Genomic DNA, 27,859 nt, shown 5'->3' with positions numbered 1-27,859 from the left:
AGGACGGGGGTTGTGAGGAGGGATTAGGAGCCCACTGCTGTCAAAGCCCAGGACAGTCCTTGTCTGGTAAGGAAAGGAGGGAGTCTCTCCAGTCCTTGCTCCTGTGAGATCCACACAGCCTTGAGCCAAGAAATGGTGCCTTCCAATGCCCCCTACCTGGCAGCTACTGAGCAGAGTCAAATATGCTCAGGGTTGAATTCCAGAAAAAGACAAGAGCTCTGCCATCCCCTAATGGAGGGCAGCTTGTACTCCCTCATGCTCCACAAGCCAGCCTCGTCCTGCCCCCTCCTCTGCCCCCTCCCTTGCCCCATACCCTCCCCTTCCTTTTGAGAAGTCTGAACTAGGACATGATGCCAGGGGCCAGGGCCCTGCTGGTTCTGGGCTTCTCTGAGAGGCTGGATCATGAGTGCCCTTCCCTGAGCAGCTCAGCCCATAGACTGTGCCAGGGAAATGTTTCCACACATTAGTGCTTCCTGACGTAGGGCAGCAGCAGCAGGTGGCAGGAAAGGGCAGGGGAGGGAACAAAGCCTAGGGAGCCCATGGCAGAAGCCCAAGCACAGAGACATTTTTCTCCAGGCTCCAGAGCCAGGAAGTTTGGGGTTCCTCCAAAGCCTCCTACCTCAGTTTAATCCCTCAGTGACCAGTTGATGCTGCATAGAACACTTTATTTGACCAACTGTTGTGTAATTATGGCGGTATCTGTAATGCCGGTGGCCGAGGCCAGGCAGGTTCCCATTGGATTCGGGCAGACAGTAGAGAAACTGCAAATCCAGAAAGTGTTGGACCATTCCCGTTTAATACAGTAGATTCTCACAAGGGCAGGAAAACCACTTCTCATGGCAGCAGGCAAAGGAACAGCAAAAGGGCCCCTCACAGTGGCAGGCAGGCAGGCAGGCAATCCGCAATCCACCCCAAAGGAAAGCACCTGTAGCCTTACATAAGCTATGCACACATGCTAACGCACTAGTCGTGCAAAGCGCAAGCGAGCAAGCCTAACACAGCTGTTTTCCCAACAGTATCACAATTTGACTGCAGAGTAAATTAAAGGGTAGGGGAAGAGATGTAGGGGCAGGAGAGGAGAGACAAAGAGCCAGCTAAATAATCCAAGAAGAGACCGGGTGGGGGAGGGGAAGTGAAAGAAAGTTACAGCAAGAACTATATAAGCCATGGAGAAGGCAGCCTGGCAGGAGTGACCTAAATTAAATGCCTTCAGCAGGTAAAACCTGGTTAAGATTTCTCAAATCTGCGTTTGGTAGGTCAGGCCTGTAGTATGGAGCTGTTAAATAATCAGCATGAGACAGACAGGCCAGGGACCGTCTAAGACGGACAAGAAGGCAGCAATCAATGCCGGTCAGTTGAAAGATGGAGATGGCAGGAGGAGGGAGAAGCTAGGTTCCTGCTGGCTGTCCCCTAACCTTGTTCTTGGGGAATTCAGGAGTGAGCAAGGCAGGTGGTGATGTATTACCATGTGGTTCTGACCCAAAGTTTCATCAACATTGGCTTTCTCCCTTGTGTTAGTCCTGGCCCGGGTCAGGCGCCCTGATCCAGCTGCTCCTGGAACTCAGAGTTCGTGCTGGTGAGGAACTGGTTGCTGGTCTGCATCAGCATTCTGGATAAACTCAAAGATGAATTTCACCTGAGTCTCGTAGGCGTGGACTGAGATTTTCTCGTTGACTCCGTGGACGCTGAGGGAAAGAGATTTGGGGGAAGAAAGGGGAGAGCTCACTGCTGAAGCACAAGTGCCCCTGGAGAGCACCTGCCACCCCACAGCCCCTGGAAACACTGGCCTCTGACCCTCCGGGCAGGAAGTGGGCTCGGTGAGAGAGGCCATTTGTAAGACGTGAGCTTTCCTATGACATATCTCTCCAGGATTGGAACCTATGTCAAAGAACCATGGGGGCAAATTATAATAAATTTCTCCTCTGAAATCTTTCTAATCTTCCTTCTCTTAGGCCACAGCCCCCAGCTAGACTTATCTCTAAGCAAGCACTGCTCCCACTGCACCCCCACATTCCTAGGGGCACAAGAGGTTAGGGGGGGCAATTGCTAGGGTACTTATGGGGTTCTTTACTTCCCCTGGGAACTTCACTATCAGACCTCATGCCCACAATCTGCCTCTACAAAACACAAAACACAACACGCAACCAAACTCTACATGCAACCTCAAAGATGAAAGGAAATAAAGAGTAACTTCCCACTGCTTCATTAAAAACAAACCAAAGGCCCTGGTCAGATAGCTCAGTTGGTTAGAGCATCGTCCCAATACGCCAAGGTTACAGGTTTGATCCCCGCTCAGGTCACAAACAAGTATCAACTAATGAGTGCATGAATAAGCGGAACAACAAATTGATGTCTTTTTCTTTCCCCCTCGCTCTCTAAAAGTCACACCCCCCAAAAAAAATTCCATGAAAGCAGTGCTTAAGTCATATTCAAATATTTTCATTCTGTTGGCAACTGACTTACTGTGAGGAAATGAGGTCTGAATATGACAAGGAGCAGAGAGGTAAACAGAAATCATCTTCCCAGACTCCATGTTTAAAATTTGCCTTAAGGGCCCACAAAATAGTAACTCACACACAATTAAATTAGCAGTTAAAATGGGTAATCATGTCTTAGATTCCTATAGTCAAGCAGTGGTTGGCAAACTCATTAGTCAACAGAGCCAAATAACAACAGTACAACGATTGAAATTTCTTTTGAGAGCCAAATTTTTTAAACGTAAACTATATATAGGTAGGTACATTCCTTATTGAGGTAGCATCCGCACGTGGTATTTTGTGGAAGAGCCACATTCAAAGGGCCAAAGAGCTGCGTGTGGCTCGTGAGCTGTAGTTTGCCGACCAGGGCTAGTGTATTTCTTTCTGATAATTCAAAGCAGGTGTTATCTTTGACCTCACATATGCCTGCATTTCACTGAGTGGTAATCAAGAGCTCTGGAGTCTCCCCTTCTTTGGAGAGAAAATGAAGTCCAGAGGGTAAGCAGTCTCTGAAACAGAGGAATACCTGGGATTAGCACTCAAGGGTCCTAATTTCACCAGGTTCTCTCTAATCATCTTAAAAAAAAAAATCTTATCCTTGAAAAATAGTGGCCAATTTACACACATTCTGAGTAGTGGCAAGACTCTGGCAATGAGGAAAGCTGACCAATTGAGTTCTAGAATGTCTCCATTTTAGTTTGTGTAAACCCTGGCCTTTCCCCATTCTGTGGACTTTCAGGAGAAAGAGGTGGGAAATGGACAGGTCAGTTGTATCAGACCTGTCCTACTCACTCACCTATGGAGATCCTGAATTTGCATGTAGAGGGGGTTGAACCTGTAGATGTTAGTGGTGAGGCTTGAATAGTGTCGGCTGTCTGAGTAGGCAACAAAAGTACCTAGGAAGGGAAGATCAAGAGGAAGGGGGCTTTATGTGAACAACCAAGCCAAGGAAGTGGTTGTAACTGGGATGGCTAGAAAATGAGGACCCCTAGGTTACTGCAGAGCAAGGCATGGCCCCTCGTGGGAGCCTGCAGCTACGAATATTTGTCATTTAACCTACCCATTGTCAAAATCTTACTGAGACACCATTTCAGCGAGAACATGGAAGCTCCTCTCTAGGGTATTAGTGAGATATCCTTTGCATGGTCTGAGGTCTGAAGTTAAGTATTCTCCCTCCATGTTGACCATGGAGGCTAATACTTTATTTCATACCCATAGCCAGGCTATTTTAGAAATCTACAGGAATGGGAAAAAGTGGGTTTATAGTTACTAATAAGGAAAAAAATATATAATACAAGAATAAATTCTGTGTTTCGTTTACTCACAACTGTAAACCTATTTTTGCCCACACCTGTAGTTATCCAGAAATCTAAATACCACTTCTTTATTGCCTGAGCTTTCTTCTGTATCATCCTAGATAAAAAGTAAACACTCTTTGGGTAACTTTACTGCTGTAAAATGCAATCCTCTTAAAGTGGAACATGACTTCCTGTTATTCTCACCCTCTGTCTTCTGAGAGTCAAATCTCAGGTTTGGAAAGTCCCAGGATATTCTCTGAGTAAGAGTGTAGAAGAGTCAGCAGAATGCTAATCTCAACCATCTAAAGGCAGGGGATTAGATGGGATTAGATTCTCCAGTGTCTCACTTTCCTGAAGCAGCCCTCCCAACTCCCCAGCTGGGGATAGGTGTGTTCTTTGGGAACAGATCCCCTGGAAAGCATCGATTGAAGTGTAGTGGGATGATATGAGACGGTTACTTCCCCTTTGTTCAATTTCCCCTCCTGGTTTTAGACAGGTAACTAGGCTCTTCACAGTTCCTTGCTTTGGGGATTTCTGCCAGTTGATTGTTGCCTACCTTTTCTCTGTAAAAGCCTAAGGTTGTCAATGGGATTATGGAAGATGCCCTAGGAGGGAGAGGGTAAGGCAGGGAGCCTTTGAGGGCCAAGAAAGGAGAATATGGGATGGTGAGGGCCAGTGTCCCTGGATGGCGGGGACCCTGGCCCTGCTCTGTAGCAGGAGTCTGAGGAGGTGGCAGACCAGAGAGGGGATGGCTGCTTGGTGTCTCAGGGACGTGGGATCTTAGACCTAGAGCCAAAGATCCACATAGGACAGGGAATGAATCAGAGGATATCTCCAACCTGAAGTATGTTGGGACAATGGATGTCTCAGAGTTAACTGCAAGGACCAATGACCATTGACCAAGGGACTTGAATGCTATGTTGCTACCTAAAACCTTGAAGGCCTGATTCAAAGTGGGAGTGGTAGGAGATCCTTGGAGGCCTCATTAATGTCTGAGGTTGAATTTCTTGAGGAGTGAGGTTTATAGTCAGATTTAAGTTGATTAAAAAAAAAAAACAAGGCTGCTTTTTTTCACGCCTGAGTTTGTGGATGTAGAATTTCATAGAAAGCTCTTTAGGGGCTCATGCCAAGCAGAGGGGTAGGTCCTAAGTATGAGCTTAAACAATATTTGAGAGAATCCATGACTAAACCTAGATAAAAAGAAACTGGACCCAGTTCTTCGCGTTAGAAGAACTTTCCTCCTCACACCATAGACCAGAGATTCTCAAACTGTGGTCAGCCATCACCTGGTGTTAGACTCCTCTGGGGTATCTGCCTAAAATGAAGATTCCAGGATCCTCTCGAGAGTTGGTTAACTCAAGTCTTTGGAAATAAATCCAGGTAATCTACATTTTAATAAATTCTCTAGGGGGATCTTCTTCCACTCTTAAATTCAAGAACCATTGTCTAAATAGCCTGGTTGATTTGGAAAGTGTGCTGAACACTGGGGAAGTTACAGAGACGTACTGTTGCTGGGAGAGAAGGGAGTAAATATAAATGGTGTGGACCATAAGTTGTTGCTGGGCTTCTGATTTTGAGCACTGCTGCTAAGCTGTATCCTAGGATGGATCAGAACTAGACTGGGGGGAACTTGGTTCCCTCTGTGATTCTTCCAGGGGAGGGGGAGTCTGGCCAATCCTCTCCTCCATTCATTCTGGTCTAGGTTAAGCAAGAACTCATGCTTGACTTGACCTAATTTATTGTTTCTGCTCCTTTCCTGTTTGCTTTCTCACTTCCACTCCGGGGAAGGGGGTGGGGGACACAGCTCCAGTCCCATCAGGAGGGGAAGCAGCCAGCTGTTTTCAGGCTCAACAGCTGGGATGGGGGTGGAGCAGTGGACAGTGAATAGGAAACAGTTCCAGCCCCCACCTCCCTCCAGCCGCAGCTGATGAAGTCATTACCTGGGACAATAGTGTTGACTCCCGGGAAGATGGACTGTATGGTCTGGCGGATCAGCTGGTAGCCAAAGGCTTGATCATCGTAGGAGCTGACAGGCACGGGCTCAAAGGCTTTCAACACATGGAACTGAACCCGGTCATCAGCCACAATGTTCTTGACTAGTTCTAAAACCTCCAGGGAGGACATAAGGAAAGTTTGTTTTCTTACTGATTTGTTATCCAAGTACTATAGGGATTTAAATAGTCCTGATTTCTCTTGAGCAAGGCAGAGTCCTGGAGTTACAGAGGAGACTCATTTTAGCACTGAGACCTAATTTCAGCCAACTGGCTATAGGAGATTCAAGAGCCAGGTCTTCATGGAAAGCAGTCTGCAATTGAGTTTACATGTTTATATAATCAATTTAGGTTACATGTTTGAGAGACTTGCCTCACAGCCATGAGGCAGGTAGGGAATTGGAAAACCAGAAAATGATGGGTCTTTCCCTCAGGTTGGGGGCCATGGGCTGAGTAAGATTGTAGAAGAGTCAGCAGAATGCTAATCTCAACCATCTAAAGACAAGGGATTAGATGTGATGACCTCACTTCAACCTGGAATAGTCTCGGATAGGTGATGATACAGGTCACACACACTGCTTTCCCCACTGGGCATCTCTGCTTCCTGTTTGTAACTAACTGCATCGGAACCAGGAAGATGAGCTCAACACAGCCAAAAAGTCAGGAGTTGGGGGACTGGTATTCAAGTTTTCTCTCTTTGCCTCTTTTCCTCAGGAAGGAACCTAAGGAAGCTCCTAGAGAACTCAGTCTGAAATGAGTAGAGCTGAATCTTGCAAAGTTCTGGCAGGATGAAGAGCAGATGCTGAGGATGAGGTCACATGGAGCCATGTAGGAATGGCCTAGGAGGCTGCTTAAGGTGGCCCCCAAACCTCCCCAGCCACGCAGGGAAAGCCCCAGCACCAGTCCCAACCCATCTGATCAGCAGTTGCTTTAGAACTGCCTCTGTCCTAGATACGGGAGTGTCCCATAGCTGGGGATCACCTAAATGGGAACATTATCCCAAGAATATCCCTTTTAGGCCAGTGCCCCCTAGAAGCATGCTAGGAGCTGAGTCTGATAAGAAAATGAAGGTCCTTGCTTCTGGCTTAGAAACCACCATTTCAGTTAAACTAATATCCTGCTTTTGGATTAGGGGTGGGGGAGGTGGTTGACTCAGAACTTATTCTCACTCTAGCACTTATGCCCCAAATACTATAATACAAAAATATATAGTCTTGACATATTCTTGACGCACGAGGAGGTTGGGATGGGACTGTGTCTGCTGCCCCCTTGATTCAAATGACTTAGATTCCTGCCCCCAGAAATTGAAGCAGACATGCAGGCTGGACCCCCTCAGTGAGAGGCCACAAGAGCTATCTTCTCACTAGCTGCTGGCCAGGGGCTCCCCACACTCTTGACTCAAGGCAAGTCCTGCGTCAACCTCATTTCTATACTTCCAGAACTAAGACTATTAAAGGCATGCAAGCAATGTTGAATGCATGAAATTTAAAAGATGTGGACCAATAAAAATAATACTTGGCGTTGTCTCATTAAGTGGCTTATCCAGGATTATACAGTTAGTGCTGCTGGGCTGCGTGTTTGAACCCCGTCTGTCAGATGTCAAAAGATAATGTTTAACTGCTTCCAAAGTACATACAGGTTGAGGCGGTGAGGAGTGGAGCAAGCAAGAGGATGGCATTCATTTAAAATGAATTCCTTAATGGGATGAATTTTGAGCCAGAATTTGAAGGTAGGAAATGAAACTGATGGAGAAAAGGCAAGAGGCAGTGTGAATGTGGAGAGGGACATGCACGGAACCTGAGGATGACACCTAACTCTGTGCCTCGCCAGCCACTTACTGCTGTATCGCCTGGGGTGAGCGCCCCACCCTCTCTGTGTGTCAGCCTGCTCATCTGTGAACGTGTGGATAATAACAGCACCCACCTGGTAAGTGGTTGTGACCATTAGTGGAATTCATATATGTAATGTGCTTAGGCCAGGGTCTGGCACAGAGTACAGACTCAGTAATAAGTGTAAGCTGCTATTTGTCTGTTTAGAATAGAGGAAATATCTTGGACAATAATCAGAGGCACAAGGATGGGACTAGGAAGAGGGGCTCATCAATGGTAAGAGGGACCCCCAAGTTACTTGAGAGCACATGAATCTCTCATTTCTCCATGCTTGTGCACATTACCACAACAGCGTATTGTTTTCTGTTTAGATATAGTTTCCTCTCAAGGGAACGGTAAATTTGTTGAAAGCAAAGACAATGGATACTGAAAACTTGGTAAGTCCAGCTTCCATCCTGCTGTGAGTCCAGCTTCTGTCCTGTTGTAAGGCTGCTCATTACAACATCCATGACAGCTTGTCACCCAGCCTGTGCTTGAATACTTCTAGTGGAAGAAAACTCCCCATCATGTTATATTCCATTCTACCTTTGAGCAACTCAGTTACGAATGTCTTCCTTCTAATGAACTGAGATACAGCTTCCTGTAGCATCTAAGCACAATCATTCTTCTTCTGCCTTTTTTTTTGGTATTACATATACCCCACAGGATATAATACAGTACTAGATACACCATTAACCAGCAGAATTTTACCTCTGTGGAAACTAGAGGTTTGAGCTTCTGCTGCCTGAACGCTGCTCCCCAGGTCTGTGCTCCTTCTTGGGTATCTATGTAAATACTTCCTCAGAGGGAATGGAACACTATATTTTAGGCTGCTGCTGCTCCACCCCCAACCACAAATCACTTTGTGACACATCATCCTATACTTTTCTTTGTGACACTTACGTCTTAAAAAAAAAATCACTTTGTTCATTTCATTACTTGCTGGTTGCTGTCTTCCCCACTAGACCGCAAGCACCACTGACCTGGGATCTTGGTCATCCTGCTCACTACTTTCCCAAGTGCTTATAAGAAAGTCTAGCCTGACCTGTGGTGGCGCAGTGGATAAAGCGTTGACCCGGAAATGCTGAGGTCGCCGGTTCGAAACCCTGGGCTTGCCTAGTCAAGGCATATATGGGAGTTGATGCTTCCTGCTCCTCCCCCCTGACTCTCTCTTTTCTCTCTCTCTCTCTCTCTCTCTCTCTCTCTGTCTCTTTCTCTCCCTCTCTCTCTCCTCTCTAAAATGAATAAATAAAATTTAAAAAAAATTAAAAAAAAAAAAAAGAAAGTCTAGCCCATAGTAGCCACTCAAAAACATTTGAAGAAGGGAGAAAGGAAAGAAGGAAGGAAGGGAGGAAGGAAGGAAGGAAGGAAGGAAGGAAGGAAGGAAGGAAGGAAGGAAGGAAGGAAGGAAGGAAAGGAAGGAAAGAAGGAAAGAATAAAGGAAGGAAAGAAGGAAAGAAAGAAAGGAAGGAAGGAAGGGGCCTTCTATATTACCTTCTAGATGAATGGACATCCAGCCTCTTAGGAGCTTATTATCAACAAAGGAGCCATATTTAAAAACTCCCCATTAGGAGGGGGCTCCCTGAAGCATATTCCAGTGGCCTTATTTCTATCCCTTGAGGCCCATTTAGAACAAATCTTCCTTTCCACATGGTGCCCTATTACATTTCTGAAGACTCTTTTCCTCATACATAGACTATGGAGACCTATCTACATCCACAACATGGGAGAGACCAGTTAAAGATGGAGGAAGAGGACTCTGGGAGCTGTTTGTGTTTCCACAGGATTAGCCTGTGGCTCTGTACCTGTGGCCCTCAGGCCAGCAGGGAGTGTCCCTGATGCATGGAACTGGGGCACGAGGGAGAGGAGTGTTTTCAGAATGATGGAGGTTTTCCATCCTCTCTGGGCAGGTGGGCAGGATGGGCCTAGGGATTCAGGGCTTTCATCAGATAGACTGGGAAGGAAGGCCACTGTGGCAGGGACTAGAGAGGAGGGAAGGGTTCCAGGCTTGGGGAGATGAAAGCCCCAGCTGGTGGAAACAACTCTTGGAAAGGGCACAGAGTTGGAATGAGGCTGGAAAAAAACTGGTGGAAAAAAGCTCAATGAGAGGAATTCAGTGATTTCCTGGCCCTACGAGCCCCCAGGGAGGGGACAAAGGTTGGCACTTGATGAAAAGCAGCAGAGCCCAGGGCTCACCCTGGACCCAACTCCCCCGGAATGGTTGGGTGACTTTGGACAGGCTGTTAACCTGTCTCCCTGCCCCCTCATCCTGCCACAAAGAATGTTGTGCCTCCCACCCTGTATGACAAAACAAAAACTTTCTGTGGGGAAGAACTTAGGGAGAAAGGACCCCAGATGTCGAAGTGTGGCTGACCCTTGATAATCTGTGCCAGTGACCCAGAAAATTCCACCTGCCCCTAACTGTTAATTCTGGAACATATTATTTACCTGACAGTGGTTCAGTTGCCTCTTTTGATCACTTTCTGAAGGATCAGATTGAACTTCTGAATTCTTTTTAGCTCAACCTGATGTTTAAATAAGCTGCCCTTCCCTGTAGGTATCAAACATCCACTTTCAGCTTCCAGCTCAAATGTCACTTCTGTAGGGAAGCTTTTCTGTGCCCACACAGGGTCTGGTTCCCCATTATATTCTCTAGGTCCCTTTTCATCATAGCACTCATCACAATTTGCTATTTTACATTCACTATTATAATTTTTTAATTGATGTGTAGCAGACCATTGCAAGGCTCTGTCCTCAACCCTTTCCTAACTGTACACATCCTTTCTGTGTGATTTTATTGACACTAGAGACTTCAATCATGTTAATAGCACTCTAGTGTGTATCTCTAGTTCGTCTGCTCTCCAGACCTGAGGTTTTTATAATTGTCTATTCATACATTATGAGCTTCTCAACCTTCTGAACCATTATATTTCTCTATGAACTTGCTCTTCTCCAATTCCCAGTCTTGGTTAAAGGCACTTGGCCAACTACCCAGGTGAAAAAAACTTGGAGCCCTCCCGCCTTTCTCTCGCCCATGTTCATCTCTCTCACACAACTTGTGGGCACCCTCTTCTCCACCCCATGACCATGGCCTCAGTTGAGACCTTCATACCCACTGCCTGAGATGTCCCACAGCTCTCTGTCTCCTCCTACTCTAGCACTTCCTCTGCATTGTGGCCAGCTTACCTCCCTAAAAACGAACCTGAGCAGATCACTGCCCTGTTTGAAGACCTCTGACAGTTCCCTTCTGTCCACAGATGAGAACCCAAACACATTGGCATGACATACAAGGCCTCGATCTCCAAACTATACCTCCGTTTCCATCTCTCTTCACTTCCCCCAATTTATCCTACTCTTCAATTTTACTTGACTTTAGCCTTCCTCTGAATGCCTTACTTCTGGCAAAGTCCTATATGTCCTTTAAGTCCCAGCTCAAATTTCCAATCCTTACTGGACTTTCCTGACCCTCACAGGGTAGCATCAGTTCCCTTCTTTGATCAGGTCCTATTTTCATTTGTTCATCCCAAATTGTTATCATCACAGCATAGTGTGGTAGCTGAGAGCACTGAACAGAGTCTGGAACTAGGCCGTTAGATGGCTAATCTTGGGGATGTTACCTACTTGTGCCTCAGTTTCTATATTAAGTGAGGATAATACAATTCCTTCCTTATAGGGTGGTTGTGAGAATTAAATGAGTGTGTATATCTTCGGACAATGCCACATGCAAAGCAAGCCCACTATATTTGCTACTATTATTATCATTTATTAGTATTTATTGCCCACCCACAAACTCTTAAGTTCTACCAAACCAGAGATCTCCTATCCTAGCCAAGTGCCTGGTGCATAGGAAACCTTTGATAAACAAGAGACTGGGCCATTCCTTGGATAGCAGCTAATCCCAGTGCCCAGGGCCACACTTCCTGATGCTTAACCAGTCATTAGGAACATATGGTACGTACCTCCTGGACTGTCTGTGCAGGGTGAATCCTGAGGTCGACTGTGGCCTGGGCCACTGGGGGGATGACATTCATCTAGAGGAAGAACCACAAAACCTGTCCTGAGCCAGTCTCAAATCTCCACACCTTATCCCTATCCAGTAAATGCCAACTACCACCAGTAGGGGGAGAGGAAGAGGATTTGATTTCAAGGTCTGGAGCTTAATTTTCCAGTTGGCCTCTTGTCTTTCCTGGACCCTTGACATGTGGCTGTGCTCAGAGCTAGAGGTGTGTCTCCGCTGTAGGGCAGAGCTTCGTCTTTCTCGGGTCTGGAGGGCATCAGGGAGAACCACTCAGAGTAAGACTGTATTCCCTGTGATGCCCAGCATCTCTGTTTGGGCCCTGGGCAGCACCATTGGCAGTCTTCTGTGCACACTCTCTTTCCCAGGGTACCCTGGACTTTTATGCAAGAGTTAGTGTGCTTCCCTAGAACAGGGCCCCCAGAGCCTCTGCAGACCCCATCACACATGTCTGATACCCGAGGGGAATCATGGCAGTGCTGCCGCTGCCGCTGCCGGTGATATCCCACATCCAGCTGTGAAATATGACTCTGTTCTTTGACTGCCCCAGAAGAACCCAGGACTAACTAAAGAGAGTAAAACTATGGAGGGATATTTTCCCCCTTCAAAGGCCATGAGAAAACAGATTCCCCAATTGCATATCTTCCTTTGAACTGGTATGGTACAAAAAAGCACCAGAGTAGGGACAGGAGAATTGTGCTGTTACAAATTAGATGTCTGATTTTGAATAATTACAACCTCTTCGTACTTCCATTTCTCAGATGGTAATTGGGGCAATAATACTCATGGAGCTGTTAGGAAGATCAAGTGGAATAATAAATGTTACAGTATTCTGTACAAACCCCCCCCCCCACCATTAAATGCAAGGATACAGTACTATTATTTTGCTGGACACCCTAGGCAGCTGGTAAAGACAGCTCCAGTCTGGCTGACATATTGGAAACTCCAGTCAGTTATGCCAGGAATTATTTCTGAGGTCTCATTTACTTCTACTCAACCTGAGCTCCAGATTACCAGAGCTCCACAAGGCTACACTATATTCTACATGAATGGTGCTACTTGCAGTAGTGTTGGTGGTGTTTATAATAAAACGAATGGTCTGTCTCCTTTCACAATTTCAAAAAGGTCTACACCCATGCTAAATAGCATGTCCTGACTTACTTTAAACAGTGATGCCCATGAGTGGCCAGTTCAACTGGAAATAGACTAATTTGCTGAAACATATTTCTTAGAATAAAAATTAATCAAAAAATTATTCACCTGAAACTTGTTTCTATAAAAGCAAACCTCAAATAGAATTTGTTTGCTAAGGCCACCCAATATTTAGTGTATTTTGGGAGTGACAATGTGTATATTTTAAGTGCTGTTTACATCCCAAATGTTAGATTTTATAAATGGCAGGCGAAATTCTCTTTTCAGTTCAGGGAAACACTAGGGAAAATACATTAATCACCCATTAAATTTGTTAGGTGGATATATGTGCCAAAATATGAGAAAAAATAATAAAAAAAAGAGCTTTGATAGTAGGAAGGTTAGAAACTTTTAGTATATATGACCAAAATGCTAGGTAAATATTATATATATAACATGTTAAATGAGTATGGGACACAAGAATTAACTCCCAAATAAACCCTCCTCATACTAGAATAATGGTTTGTTTGTTTTTTGTACAACCCAAAGAACTTGAAGGAGATCATAGACACCCCTTAAAATACTAATATACAAAATCTGACCAGCAATTTCAGAGAGTTTGTAGACCTCAGCTAGAACTCTTGCTCTTGAGGCTTACCCTACTGATGATACAGGGCACTTCAGTACTGGGCCTTCCTATTATTCCAGCTGTAGCCAGAGAAGGACAGAGAAGCCAGGGAGTAAAGCCAAGGAATGAGGGCTGGGTACGTAGCGAGGAAAAGGTATATGGTAGGAACCAGATGATGTTACCTTGACCCCTGCATTGAACATGGTGACTGCCGTGGTGGTTCTGACCAGTGCATTGGTGAAATAATTTCTCTCCATTAATCTAAAGCAAAAGGACTAAGGTCAGACGTTTCCTAATGGAAAGAAAAATATGGAGGGTTGGAGGATCACCCACTTTCCTGAACCTTAGAGATCTTTAAGACTAGGAGGGACGTCCTGTATGTGAATTACAAATAGTGTCTAGTGGCTGAAGGACAACTATGAGTCAGATCCAGTTAAGCCAAGGATAGGGGACTGGGTAGATGTGGGTGGGGGATATGAGGGAAAAAAAGCTAAAACTTTACCTGCTTACAAGGGGCCAAAATAGCCACAGGTATTTCAAGACTATATTGGCAGGGAAGGAAAGCTGAAAGAAAGAACCAAGTCAGCAGGATTTCAGAGCTATCAGCATAACAGGGTCACTGTACCTGAGATCTGAGGTCTCTTCCTACTTTAGCTCTGCCTTGAGGGCCATCAAGGATAAGTGGAAATTACCTCTTGAATGGGAACCAGCTCCTGAAGGGTGCTTGGATGTGTTAGGTCTTAAGGTCTCAGAGAAGCACCAAGAACCCCAAGGAACAAGCCAGATCCTTGTGTCTTGGCTCAGCCTCTGGCTGAGAATTAGTGGGAGTGGGCAGAGCATGGTAAGCAGTAGGGCCCTTTTATTACTCTAAAGCAGGGGTCCCCAAACTTTTTACACAGGGGGCCAGTTCACTGTCCCTCAGACCGTTGGAGGGCCAGACTATAAAAAAAAAACAACTATGAACAAATCCCTATGCACACTGCACATATCTTATTTTAAAGTAAAAAAACAAAACGGGAACAAATACAATATTTAAAATAAAGAACAAGTAAATTTAAATCAACAAACTGACCAGTATTTCAATGGGAACTATGCTCCTCTCACTGACCATCAATGAAAGAGGTGCCCCTTCCGGAAGTGCAGTGGGGGCCAGATAAATGGCCTCAGGGGGCCGCATGCGGCCCGCGGGCCGTAGTTTGGGGACCCCTGCTCTAAAGGGTACTTCTTGCCACCCTTCGTCCTCTTCCACAGCTGATCAGTAATATGTGAGACTTTTTTCCACACCTCATTAGCCAGTTCCTGCAATGTTATCGTCAATGGCCCACTTCCAAACATGTTCGGCATTGGTGTCTGCTCCAGTCTGTAAGAGAAAAGGAGTTCTCAAGGCTTACCCAACCCCAGTCAATGATCAAAAGTCTGAGGGGGAGAAGGAGGGAGACAAGATGTTTCAACAGACCTGGCCAGGAGGTCTAATATTCACCTCCACCAATGAACCATTCAAAGATCTCAAAGCACAATCAAGACCACGTCTTCGCCACCAGCAGGAGCTGTCTCTATCTATTATGTCCATAACATTTATCAGACTGTGGCAGAATTGTCAGTCTCCTCCACTAACTGTGAGTTACTTGAGGAAAGGTTTTTTTTTTTTTAATTAAGCGAGAGCAGGGGAGACAGAGAGACAGACTCCCTCATGTGCCCAACCAGGATCCACTGGGCAAGCCCCTGACAGGACAATGCTCTGCCCATCTGGAGCTGTTGCTCCATTGCTTGGCAACTGAGAGCTATTTTTAGCATTTGAGGCAGCAGGGAGCCATCCTTAGTGCTGGGGCCCACTCGCTGGTACCAATTGAGTCATGGCTGCAGGAGGAGAAGGGAGGGGAGGAGGAGGATTGAGAAGAGATGGGCACTACTCCTGTGTGCCCTGACCAGGAATCTAACCCGGGACTTCCACATGCAGGTGGATGCTCTACCACTGAGCCAACAGACCATGGTTGGGACTATCTGTTTTTTCCACCACTGTATGCCTACTACAGTACTGGGCATAAAGCCTGAACATGGTAGATAATTAGTTGAATATTTACTTCAATAAATAAAGTTCTCACTTTTCTAAGGAAACAAAACAGAACAGAACAGAACAAACCAGGTAGAGGTGAGTGCTGCTGGTACAGACCCTGCTGTCCTCACCCGCAGCCAGCATCCTTTATTTACCTTTGTCCTCTTATCAGGACAGTTGGAGAGTTTCTACAGTGTACAGCATAGCCAGCTTGCACTTCTAACTTCCGTTCTGGACCCTGGACTATTCCAGCTACTTGAGCTAGCTTTTGCTTCCTGGTCTTTGTTTGCCATGTGGGTAGATCCCCTTTCGACCTCTAAATCTTGCCTAGATACTGGTGGCTCTGTCCTCCCTGCAGCCCTCATGATGGCTTCTCAGCCTAGCTTCGGGGCAGGAAGCTTAGCCTCCTCAAACTCAAAGGTGGGAAGTGCCAGGTCTTCCACCTTGAGTCTGGCAAGGGGTTGCTCACCGGCTGACAGCAGCTGCGAGGATGCCAATGCTTGTCTCCTTTGGAGGAATTGAAGAGTGGCCTGAAGTCACGTTTACTTGCAGCATGAGGTTAAGCATACCCTTCTCCGAGACTGCAATCCTGCAGGAGAGGATCAGAGAGGGCCCTCGTAATTTCCTCCTACCCTGAATGATCCCATAGGTCCATATGCCAATCTGCATAGTGGGCTGGTGGGCTGGGAGGTCCGCTTCATGCTATGTAAAGAAATATACACTTTAAGAGAAAGAGGGGAAAGGAGAGCCCAGAACAGCCTGAAGCTCAGAGATTTTAAGCATGAGGAGTAAAATATAGAGTTGTTTCAGTATGGTTTACAGATACCAGGCCGGGTTAATCTCAGATGGGTGAGAATACCTCCCAAGGTGGGGGTGGGTTGCTTTACTCACATGGCAAAGGGCTTCTTGGAGTTGGGAATGAAACCATCGAAGATGAAGCTACCCTCATCCACGACAAAGGAGACCTGGACACCCCTTGCCTGTAGCAAGGCTGAGATCTTCTGAGCCCCATCTGCACCAGTTACCTGCAGATATTGAAGCCAGAATCACAGTCTCACCTGCAGATATTCTTAGCCAGACCTCCAAAGATAGCTAATGGAGACCCATGCAGCTTAGCTAGGGGCTCCAGTACCTCCCTGCCCAGTCTCCTTCCTTGGAGGAGAGGGTGGGGGACAGGGATCCGCACAATACTGCCCCACAGATTCTGCGAATGTCAGAGCTGGAAGGGACAAATGCCCCTCATTTCACAAAGAAGCTGGGACCCAGAGAATAAAGTAAGTTGCCAAGGGTCAAAGTAAGCAGCATCACTGGAGATACAACATGTTCACTGATCTCCCTGTTAGTTCTCTCTCCATCACATCAATGTTTCTCCAGGTTTAGCTGATGGACCACCTGCCTGCCTCTGGTATTACCAGGGAGTTAGTTAAAAATTCAGATCTAAGCACATCATTCTGTGAAAGAAGCCAATCTGAAAAGGCTATATACTGTGTGATTCCAGCTATCTAACATTCTGGAAAAGGCAAAGATCAGTGGTTGCTAGGTGTTGGAGGAGGGAGAGATGGATGAATAGGCATGGCATAGAGCAGTGGTTCTCAACCTTTCTAATGCTGTGACCCCGCAATACAGTTCCTCATGTTGCGGTGACCCCAAACCAAAAAATAATTTTGGTGGCTACTTCATAACTGTAATTTTGCTACAGTTATGATTCGGAATGTAAATACCTGATATGCATTATGTATTCTCATTGCTACAAATCAAAAATTTAAACATAGTGATTAATCACAAAACAATATTTAATTATATGTTGATAAATATTTATTACTAATGGACCTCCTTACCTAGTGTATTGGGGCTACCATTCCGTAAATAGCTGCTTAACTAATGGATCTTTTTTTTCCAGATTAGTGGCAAGTTTTCCATATAGAACAGTGTGAACTACATCATAGGATACACTGCAGTTTCTGCACAGCATGGTATCTTTCAGGGCTCTTTCACACTATAAAGCAGCGGTTTCTGCGGTGGAATCCACATCTCATTTACTTCAATGGGAGACCCGTGGATTCCGCAGAAGAGAGATCCCCTGTACGGCAGAAATGCAGTTCCGACACATTTCTTCCTCTCCTATTCAAGTCAATGGGAGGCCGCAGTAGATTCCACTCAAATATAGAGCATGTTGCTTAATTTTTTCCACGCTAGAACTTTTCCTAGAGCAGAAAAATTCCAAAAGTGGAATCCGCCACCCCCAATAGACTTCTATAGGAGGCAGATCTTTTACACTGCAGAATCCGCACAGCAGATTCCTCAGTGTGAGATTCCTCAGTGTGAGGCCTCTTTCAGTCTATTGGGGGTGGCGGATTCCACCTTTGGAATTTTTCTGCTCTAGGAAAAGTTCTAGCGTGGAAAAAATTAAGCAACATGCTCTATATTTGAGTGGAATCTACTGCGGCCTCCCATTGACTTGAATAGGAGAGGAAGAAATGTGTCAGAAACTATCATTTCTCCGCCTCTTATTGAAATCAAAAGGAGGCTGCGGAGGACTATGTGGTAACCCGAGATTCTCGGGAGCTCTCTTCCACAAAATCCACCGCACTCCCAATGAAATCAATAGGAGGCGGATTCAATGCCGGAAACGGCTTATTTCAGCAGTTTCCTCATTCAGAATATGGGAAAATAGTGGGAGATATGGAAGATAATTATACATTGGGGAACAGTGTGAACTACATCTTATAGTGGTCTCTTATAGTATAAGACCGATGTAGTTCACACTGTGTAAATGTATGGTGCTTTGTATAAGTGTAAGCTGCTTTGTGTACTGTGTAATGATTACACACAAAGCACCTTACACTTACACAGTATTGTGTGTACTGTTTTTACATTATTAACCTTTTTTACACCAGCAGGCTGTCTCGCAGGCTCTCTTGGCTCTCCGCCTCCTAGGTTTCTGTCCTCTGGCGCTTGCTGCACCCGCCCACTGATGACGTCAGCAAGTGCCGGACACACGTAATGCACTGCTATGGACTGTGGAACTCCCCCCCCCCCCGCCCCCGCCCCTTAGGCCCCGGACGGATGATGCAATCACATCTGTGCATGACCGCAGGCATTCAGTTTGGAACGCATGACCATAATGGCGTGCGTTCAAGCTGAATAGCGCTGCTGCAGATGGTAGCGTGGCTTCTCAGCGGCTAAAGCCATCGGAAATATGTATTTTCCGATGGCTTTAGGCGACCCCTGTGTTTTGGTCGTTCGACCCCCGCCGGGGTCGAGACCCACAGGTTGAGAACCGCTGGCATAGAGGATTTTAAGGCAGTGAAAAAACTTTGTATGGCACAATAATGGTGGATACATGTCATTATACATTTGTCCAAACCTGTGGAATGTACAACACCGAGAGCAAACCCTAGCAGGGGTCTCCAAACTTTTTACACAGGGGGCCAGTTCACTGTCCCTCAGACCATTGGAGGGCTGCCAAATACAGTGGTCCTCTCACTGACCACCAATGAAAGAGGTGCCCCTTCCAGAAGTGCAGTGGGGGCTGGATAAATGGCCTCAGGGGGCCGCATTGCAACCCGCGGGCCATAGTTTGGGGACACCTGCTAATGCAACCTATGAGCTTTGGGTGATTATGTGTCAACGTAGATTCATCAATTGTAACAAACGTGGCACCCTGGTGAGGGACGGCGATGTGATAATGGGGGAAGCTATGAATGTGGGGGCAGGGAGAATATGGGAAATCTCTTCGTCTTCTCAATTTTGCTGTAAAATGCTCTATAAATTGCTCCAAAAAATAGTCTTTTAAAAGCAAATTCAGATCTATGACACAAGGCTCAGGAATCTGCATTTTGGTCAAGAGCCTTAGGTAGTTCTGGCACACAGACACACATAAAAGTTGGCAAACCACCACATCATGTCCTGAAGACCCTGCCGCTGGGGAGCAAGCTGGACTGGGTGAAGACCCCCTGCCACTGTCCCTGGCCAATAGGGGTCCCAGAGATAAGTAGGTATAGGATGAAGAGGCTCTACCTCCTCATCATGGCCCAGGGCAATGAAGAAAGATCTTCGGGGGATGTAATTTCTGATCAGCAAGAGCTCCAAGGACTGTAGGATTGCCTGCAGGACAGAAGCACAACAGAAGAGGAAAAAGGGTTACCTAAGTGGGAGTACCAGGGCATGAGAGCCATTGAGGTGCCTACATCAGGGCTGTTCCAACTAGGATTGAACACTCTCTTTAAAGATGACCAATTCAAGTTGTGCCAGGGGATGGCATGTAGGAAAGCAGAGCTCTGCATAAAACCTTTACCATCTGGCCAAAAGGATAAATTTATCAACATCAGAGTTGAAAGGGTCCCTGGGAGTCATCTACTCTAAACTCTATTTCATGGCTGAGAAATCAAAGCCCAGGAAATGGAAGTGACAAATTGATGGCTGGAACCCAGGTCTCCTACCTGGTTCTTTCTACCCTAATAACCTCCTGCCTCCCAGAGGTGAGCTGAGCATCCCCCCATCCTGGGTTGATCTTTAGGGCCCCAAGGCAGAGGGAACATAGCATTTCAGACCATCACAGAGTTCTTGTTGTCTAGTGTTCCTCGACCATAGATGAAGCCATCACGCTCCAACCCAGAGAACGGGGGCACCTCCCAGCCGTGGTCAGGGGCAGGCACCACGTCAATGTGAGCGAGCAGCATGTAGGGCTGCAAACTTGGGTCCGAGCCTCGGACAGTGAACAGGTGGCTGTATCCGCCCACAACTTCATGCTGGATAAAGCTGGTTTTGAACATAGTAGGAAAGACTAGAAGCAAAGGAATGAAAAGCAGGGAGACAAAGCCAGATTTAAGTTTCCTTTGGTTTTCCCACCATTTAGTGCCCCTGCCCTTTAAAAAAATGTAGCTTTCTGTAGAAAGCCTTCTGGGACATGGCCAGTCTGAATTCTGATTTGCCCACACAATCTGAAATTCCTCTTCCCCATATTTTAATGTGCCATTGCTGTGTAATGACATGCACATCAGGATTCCACCATCATGACAGTCAACAGTGCCAGCTCTGGCTTGGTCTGACCTAGATAACATGCTATCACAGGTACACGTTATAGGGCTATGCAAATTAGGGATATGTTAAAATTTGAATATAGTAGACCCCAGTATCCAAATTACTTGGAACCAAACATAATATATATATAAAATAAATCAGAGACATTTTCTTTTAAAAACCAACACTCCTACTGTTTGTGTTATATGGACATAAAAGGTTGTTCTGTCCAGTACAATGCCACACTGCTGCATCCAAGTATGAAAGTTCCCAGTGTCAATTATTCAGGTTATAGATAAGGCTTAACACAGGTGGTCTTAGGTACATGGGAACAAAAACTGTGCTCTCCCACTGGGCTTTGTTGGAAGAATCCGCAAATACCAATGTGGATACCTGAAAACAAAAGCCCAAAGTAGAATATGCTTTTATTTTGTCAGCCAGCTTGTCTAGTTTATTGTTACTGTACATTTATTTCTGTATTTTTGTCTCTTATTTAGTAGACTTCAACCTGGCCTCAGCCTGGCTGCTGGAGATTGATCTCAGATCCACCTGTCCCAGGGTGTTAGAGGGGCTACTTGTCCGTAGGCCACCTTCTCTCACCCTTGACAATGCTAGAAGAGGTACTTTTTATCTGATTTAGAAAGGTGGCCTTACAACTCTCCATGATCTTCTCACATGGTGTGGGAGGAGTTCCAAATCTCCTTTTCCCCCTTGACTCATTCTCCAGCTCATGGGCAGTAGGGGTAAGGAGAGAGGAGCAGTGTGATCACTCAAGCTCGTTGACTGTTTGAAGCTCAGAAATGTGACAGTGATGTTTCTGGAATAGGGCCTGGGTAGGTGGAGAGTGTCTGTAGGTATTTGTATGGAGATGGAGCAGGGAGGGGAAGCATGGGGCATAATTCTGGAAATGTGCACAGGAAGAATGAATTCCTAGTCCTACTTTTTGCATATTGACTAACACATATTAAGGCAAAGGATTGGGAGAGTTTAAGCTCCAACCCAACAGCTATGCACATTAGTTCTTCAAGGGGCAAATCTTAGTTTCTCTTCTGCCTCCACTCCAACTCCTGGATTCTCCCTTCTATCCTTCCCTACCATGAACAAACTCAAAAGAGATGCTTGGGAATTAGACTGCCCTTTGGTCAGTCCTGAAATAAACCTTTTTATTGCCTTGGTAAAGAACTGTGTCCCCAGTCCTAACTCTCCCACTCCTTTTGTACAGTTTGTGGCTGACCTTTACGAATGTATTCTCCGAACTCAGTCAGGGCTGTCGTGTTGTACTTCCCAGGGCTGAAAGATACTGTTGGAATCTGGATGGCACCTGTCAGAGTCAGGGAGTCAGAGATGAGAGATCATAGATGATGAAAGCCATTGTGTTTACCATGGTCCTCTGTGCATGAAAACACCTTTTACATTTATTATCTTATTGTGGAGAGGAAAACAATCCTTTAAAGTAGGTACTGCTGGGAAGACAAGATGGCAATGGAATAGGTGGACATACCAACTTCCACCTCCCAGAACCAAAGTGGATTACAAACTAATTTTAAGAACCATCATCTGGATAAACCAACTTTGGACTAAACTAAGAGGACTCTTCAACCAAGGAACACTGAAGAAGCCACAGTGAGACTGGTAGGAAAAGCGGAAATGCGGAGAGGGCTGCCCAGCTCCCCAGAGTGAATGGCAGCTGGGAGAGACTCGCATAGCGGAAAGTGAGTTTAGCAGAGAGAGGAGGGTCCTGAGTCCCAGGAACAAAGCCCCAGCCTGCAGCCCCAGAACCTAGAAGAGGCATATGGACAATATCTAGCTGGAAACAAGACAGGATACTGTTTGTGAGAAAGAGACTGATTTCTCAGACCCAGGATTCTTCTTAAAGGGACCGCGCAGAAAACCTCTCTCACAACCACTCACCAGGGGCTCCAGGGGACAGGGAGAGAGGAGAGGACCGGAGTAGCAGGAAGAGAGTGTAATCTAGGAGGCACAGGGAGAAACACTTTGAGGGACAGCCACCCTAACCCCTGGGATGGGTCACTCCCCAAATCTGAAGTAAATATTTCCCCTGGAAACAAAAATACCAGCAAAGGGAAGCAGGACACCAGCCAAACAAGCTCTCCCGTGGCACTCAGAGCAGAGTCGCTTAGAAGGAGGGAGCTTTCAGGACTACAGTAGTGAGTCTTAAGGTCTGAGCTGCAGCGTCCCCACCCACACAGCTGAGGGCTCGCCAGAGGGCGGGCGGTGGTGGGATGCGGAAGCACAGTTCTGTTGGCAAGGGCGGAAGCTGGCTGGCCACCACTGAGGCCCAGGTGTGAGCTCAGTCTTGCCCGGCTGGGGAGGAGGGGACGTGCAAAAGTGGTCAAGCCCAGCTGTGGGCTGCCTGCAATCCAGCCTGTGGGGGAAGGGCAGGAGCCCCAGAGGGGCGGAGATCCACCCTTGAGCAAGGACGCAGGAGCACAGCCTTGCCCTGCCGGCAGAACCAAGGCTTGTGGCCTGACTTGGGAGCTGGCTCCTCCCGTGGGGGTGGAGCCAAAAGCCCAGAACAGGCAGAGTCCACTACTGAGCATGGGCACGCAGTCTGCCTGGCCTGTGGAGCAAAGGCTTGCAGCCCTCTCACGAGTGGGCTCCTCCTGCAGGGGCGGGGTGAAAGCCCAGAATCAGGCGGAGACCTGCAGTGGAGCAAAGGTGCTTACCCTGCCCACAGGACCGAGCATAACCCCACCCACAGGGGCGGGGCGAAGGCCAAGGCCACCGAGGCTTGTACACCCGAGCACGAGATCACAGCCACTCCCATGAAAGAGAGGCGGAAACCACAGCAACAGCCCAGTGGGCAGGCACCGGCAACGCCCATACCCAAATGCCCTAGGCAGCAACAGTAGAGGGGGTGGCGGGCCTGCAGACAGACCACACCTAGGGAACACAGAGGCCATACCCAGTGGACTCCAGTGGCCAAAACCTTCTTTTACACAGACAAAATGAGAAGGCAGAGAAATGCAACACAAATGAATCAAGAAAAATTCCCAGAAAAGGACCTGAATGAGTCATATATAACCAAATTACCAGATGCAGAGTTTAAAATAACGATTGTTAGGATGCTCAAAGATATTAGAACAACAATAGATGGTCATTACGAACACCTAAATAAAGAGATAGCAAATATAAAAAAGGACATTGAAATAATAAAAAAGAATCAGTCAGAAATGACAAATACAATATCAGAAATGAAGAACACAATGAAAGGAATTAAAAACAGGATGGATGAAGCTGAGAATTGGATCAGCAAGTTAGAGGAAAAGGTACGGAAGCAGAGCAGAAAAAAGGAAAGAGACTCAAAAAGTCTGAGGAAACTCTAAAAGGGCTCTGTGACAACATGAAGAGAAATAGCATCCACATCATAGGGCTTCCTGAAGAAGAAGAGAAAGAACAAGGGATAGAGACTTTGTTCAAACATATCATAGGTGAAAACTTCCCTCAATTAAGGCAGGAAAATGCCTCACAAGTTCAAAAAGCATAGAGAACTCCATTAAAGAGAAACCCAAAGAAATCTACACCAAGACACATCATAATTAAAATACCAAAGCTAAGTGATAAAGAGAAAATATTAAAAGCTGCTAGAGAAAAAAAGACTATCACCTACAAAGGAGCCTCCATAAGGATGACTTCCGACTTCTCAACAGATCACTTGAGGCCAGAAGGGAATGGTAAGAAATATTCAAACTAATGCAGAACAAGAGCCTGCAACCAAGACTACTTTATCCAGCAAGGCTATCATTTAATATTGAAGGAGAAATAAAAAGCTTTCCAGACCAAAAAAAAAAAAAACCCTCAAGAAATTCACTACAACCAAACCAATGCTGCAAGAAATGCTAAGGGGCCTGTTGTAAACAGATCAAAGGAGAAAAGAATATAGCAAAAGAGGAATACAGTTTTAAAGAATAAAATGGCAATAAACAATACATATCAATAATAACCTTAAATGTAAATGGATTAAATGATCCGATCAAAAGACATAGGGTAGCTGTGTGGATAAGAAAACAGGACCCATACATATGCTGTCTACAAGAGACACACCTTAAAACAAAAGATGCACATAGTCTGAAGATAAAAGGATGGAAAAAATATTTCACGCAAATGGAAATGAAAAAAAAGCGGGGGTAGCAATACTTATATCAGACAAAATGGACTTTAAAACAAAGGCTATAGTAAGAGATAAAGAAGGTCAATACATAATGATAAAGGGAGCAATCCAACAGGAAGACATAACCATTATAAATATCTACGCACCTAACATAGGAGCACCTAAATATATAAAGCAGACTTTGATCGATTTAAAGGGCGAGATCAACAGCAATACTATAATAGTAGGGGATTTCAATACCCCACTAACATCACTAGATAGATCCTCAAGAAAGAAAATTAACAAAGAAACAGCAGACTTAAAGGACATACTAGATCAACTCAATTTAAAGATATCTTCAGAACCTGTCACCCTAAAGCAGGAGAGTATACATTCTTTTCAAGTGCTCATAGTACATTCTCTAGGATAGACCACATGTTAGGGCACAAAAGCGGTTTCAACAAATTTAAGAAGACTGAAATCATATTGAGCACTTTCTCTGATTACCATGGCATGAAACTAGAAATCAAACACACCAGAAAAACTGAAAAATACTCAAACACATGGAAACTAAATAGCATGTTATTAAATAACAAATGGGTTAACAATGAAATCAAAGAAGAAATAAAAAAATTCCTAGAAACGAATGATAATGAGCATATATCAACTCAAAATTTATGGGATACAACTTTTGCTGTATTATGTACAATTTTATTTTCTATGTACATCGTGCATTATATTATATGCCACATTAATATTAAGCAGGTACATATTAATTAAATGGTACAGGACATATTAATTGGTCATCGTACATACACCATTCAGTTTAATAAATCCTTGTCAACAGGACTATCCTCATCCAAAGGGTGTCTCTTGATCTACCAACCTCCGTGAAACCAACAACCCGACGGACACCACATGGTAGCACTCTTCTTGCTCCGGGCCCATTAATCGTGGGGGTTTCTAAACTGGGTCGTAAACGGCATCTGGTTCTTACCTCAGGGCCATGGGACAGTAAAATCGCCCACACAGTGCTCTTAAATAAGACATCTCGATGGATTAGTCGCTATTAAGTCCGTGATCCCGGCATAGCTTGCACTGTCATGCCTGGGGTGGGTTTTTATTTTTTGGGGATGCTTGGATTCAGCCTTGGCCGTGGAGGCCTCAATGCAGTCAAATAAAGTCAAGCTGGACTTACGGTCAGATTTCCTCGGACAATGAATACCACTGAGATAAAGAATATTTCATGGTTTAGGATACAAATTCAAGTGGTGTGCATCAAGTCATGTTACCCAGGGATATTTACCCTAAGGGGTTATTAGATTAATGGTTTCGGGACATAATACTTTGAACTAATACGAGTGTGCGCCTGCGCGGGTGTGCGCCTGCGCGGGTGTGCGCCTGTACACAAGCACGTACACGTGTAGGCGTACGCGCACGTTGGTTTGCTTAGACAACCCCCCCCTACCCCCCGTTAAGCCCCACCATATATAACTATATTATCTTGCCAAACCCCAAAAACAAGATCAAGCTATACTGGCTTATTATGGACCTAACCGGTTTACTAAATTAACCCCACCCGTTACCCAATAGCATCGCGGTACTTTAAGGAATTTATTTTCCTTAAACAGTCATCTCCCTATCTCCGCCTTTTTTCTTTTTTCTTTTCTACTCACTCAGTTAATGTAGCTTAAAAAAAAAAAGCAAGGCACTGAAAATGCCTAGATGGGCTATATAGCCCCATAAACACACAGGTTTGGTCCTGGCCTTCCTATTAATTATTAGCAGACTTACACATGCAAGTATCAGCTCCCCAGTGAGGATGCCCTCTAGGTCAACACCATGAAATAAAGGAGCAAGTATCAGGCACGCCCACCGCAGCCCATAACACTTTGCTCAGCCACACCCCCACGGGAAACAGCAGTGATAAAAATTAAGCCATGAACGAAAGTTCGACTAAGCCATGCTAATATAGGGTTGGTAAATTTCGTGCCAGCCACCGCGGTCATACGATTAACCCAAATTAATAGCTATCGGCGTAAGGCGTGTTTAAGGTAACAACCCAAAATAAAGTTAAACTCTGACTAAGCCGTAAAAAGCCCCAGTCCTTGTAAAATAAACTACGAAAGTGACTTTAATAGCCTGAACACACGGCAGCTAGGATCCAAACTGGGATTAGATACCCCACTATGCTTAGCCCCAAACCTAAGAAGTTAAACTAACAAAACTGCTCGCCAGAGTACTACTAGCCACAGCTTAAAACTCAAAGGACTTGGCGGTGCTTTATATCCATCTAGAGGAGCCTGTTCTGTAATCGATACACCCCGATAAACCTCACCAACCCTTGCCAAATCAGTCTATATACCGCCATCTTCAGCAAACCCTAAAAAGGATTCTAAGTAAGCACAATTATCACACATAAAAACGTTAGGTCAAGGTGTAACTTATGGGTTGGGAAGAAATGGGCTACATTCCCTATTAAAAGGTTATGATCAATACAAACGAATGCTATAATGAAACATATAGCTGAAGGTGGATTTAGCAGTAAATTAAGAATAGAGCGCTTAATTGAATATAGGCCATGAAGCACGCACACACCGCCCGTCACCCTCCTCAAACAACACCAATCTAAACAACCCTATTTAAAAGATCCTACTTGTAAGAGGAGATAAGTCGTAACAAGGTAAGTGTACTGGAAAGTGCACTTGGATAATTCAAAGCATAGCTTAACCGTAAAGCACCCGGCTTACACCCGGGAGATACTACAACCACTGAGTTGCTTTGAACTAATTCTAGCTCGAACCCACAACACTCAACTAATATCTGTAATTAAAACAAAACATTTACACAAATAAAAGTATAGGAGATAGAAATTATATTCGACGCTATAGAAAAAGTACCGCAAGGGAACCACAATTTAAAAGTAAAAAAAAGCAAAGCTTACCCCTTTTACCTTTTGCATAATGATTTAACTAGAAAAAATTTAGCAAAGAGAACTGAAGCTAAATACCCCGAAACCAGACGAGCTATCTAAGGACAGCCCAACATGGGGCAGACTCATCTATGTGGCAAAATAGTGAGAAGATCTTCAGATAGAGGCGACAAACCAACTGAGCCTGGTGATAGCTGGTTGTCCAGTTAACGAATTTTAGTTCAAGTATAAGTCTACTAAAAATATTCCTAAATCTAGCGTAGATTTATATTATAGCCCAAGGGGGTACAGCCCATTGGACTCAGGGTACAACCTCTATTAGAGAGTAATTAT

At 45.4% G+C, this 27,859-nt stretch overlaps 1 protein-coding gene across 1 annotated transcript in view; it reads right to left on the bottom strand.

Annotated features, from left to right (window-relative positions):
* Positions 1-713: 713 nt before the first annotated feature.
* The window catches only part of PM20D1 (peptidase M20 domain containing 1), a 43,432-nt gene continuing 16,286 nt past the window's right edge, over positions 714-27,859 (bottom strand). The window contains exons 2-13 of the mRNA XM_066261535.1: positions 21,718-21,804; positions 20,015-20,247; positions 19,482-19,568; positions 16,353-16,486; positions 15,931-16,050; positions 14,693-14,768; positions 13,911-13,972; positions 13,591-13,669; positions 11,594-11,665; positions 5,716-5,884; positions 3,274-3,373; positions 714-1,685 (exon numbers count right to left, since the gene is read on the bottom strand). Of these exons, the coding sequence (XP_066117632.1) occupies positions 1,562-1,685; positions 3,274-3,373; positions 5,716-5,884; positions 11,594-11,665; positions 13,591-13,669; positions 13,911-13,972; positions 14,693-14,768; positions 15,931-16,050; positions 16,353-16,486; positions 19,482-19,568; positions 20,015-20,247; positions 21,718-21,804 (1,343 nt within the window). The 3' untranslated portion in view covers positions 714-1,561. The remainder of the gene's footprint in view (positions 1,686-3,273; positions 3,374-5,715; positions 5,885-11,593; positions 11,666-13,590; positions 13,670-13,910; positions 13,973-14,692; positions 14,769-15,930; positions 16,051-16,352; positions 16,487-19,481; positions 19,569-20,014; positions 20,248-21,717; positions 21,805-27,859) is intronic.

This window comes from Saccopteryx bilineata, chromosome 2 (assembly GCF_036850765.1).
Source record: "Saccopteryx bilineata isolate mSacBil1 chromosome 2, mSacBil1_pri_phased_curated, whole genome shotgun sequence".
Lineage (NCBI taxonomy): Eukaryota > Metazoa > Chordata > Mammalia > Chiroptera > Emballonuridae > Saccopteryx > Saccopteryx bilineata.
Note: the sequence above shows the minus strand (reverse complement) of the source record. Positions and strands in the feature narration are given on the sequence as shown.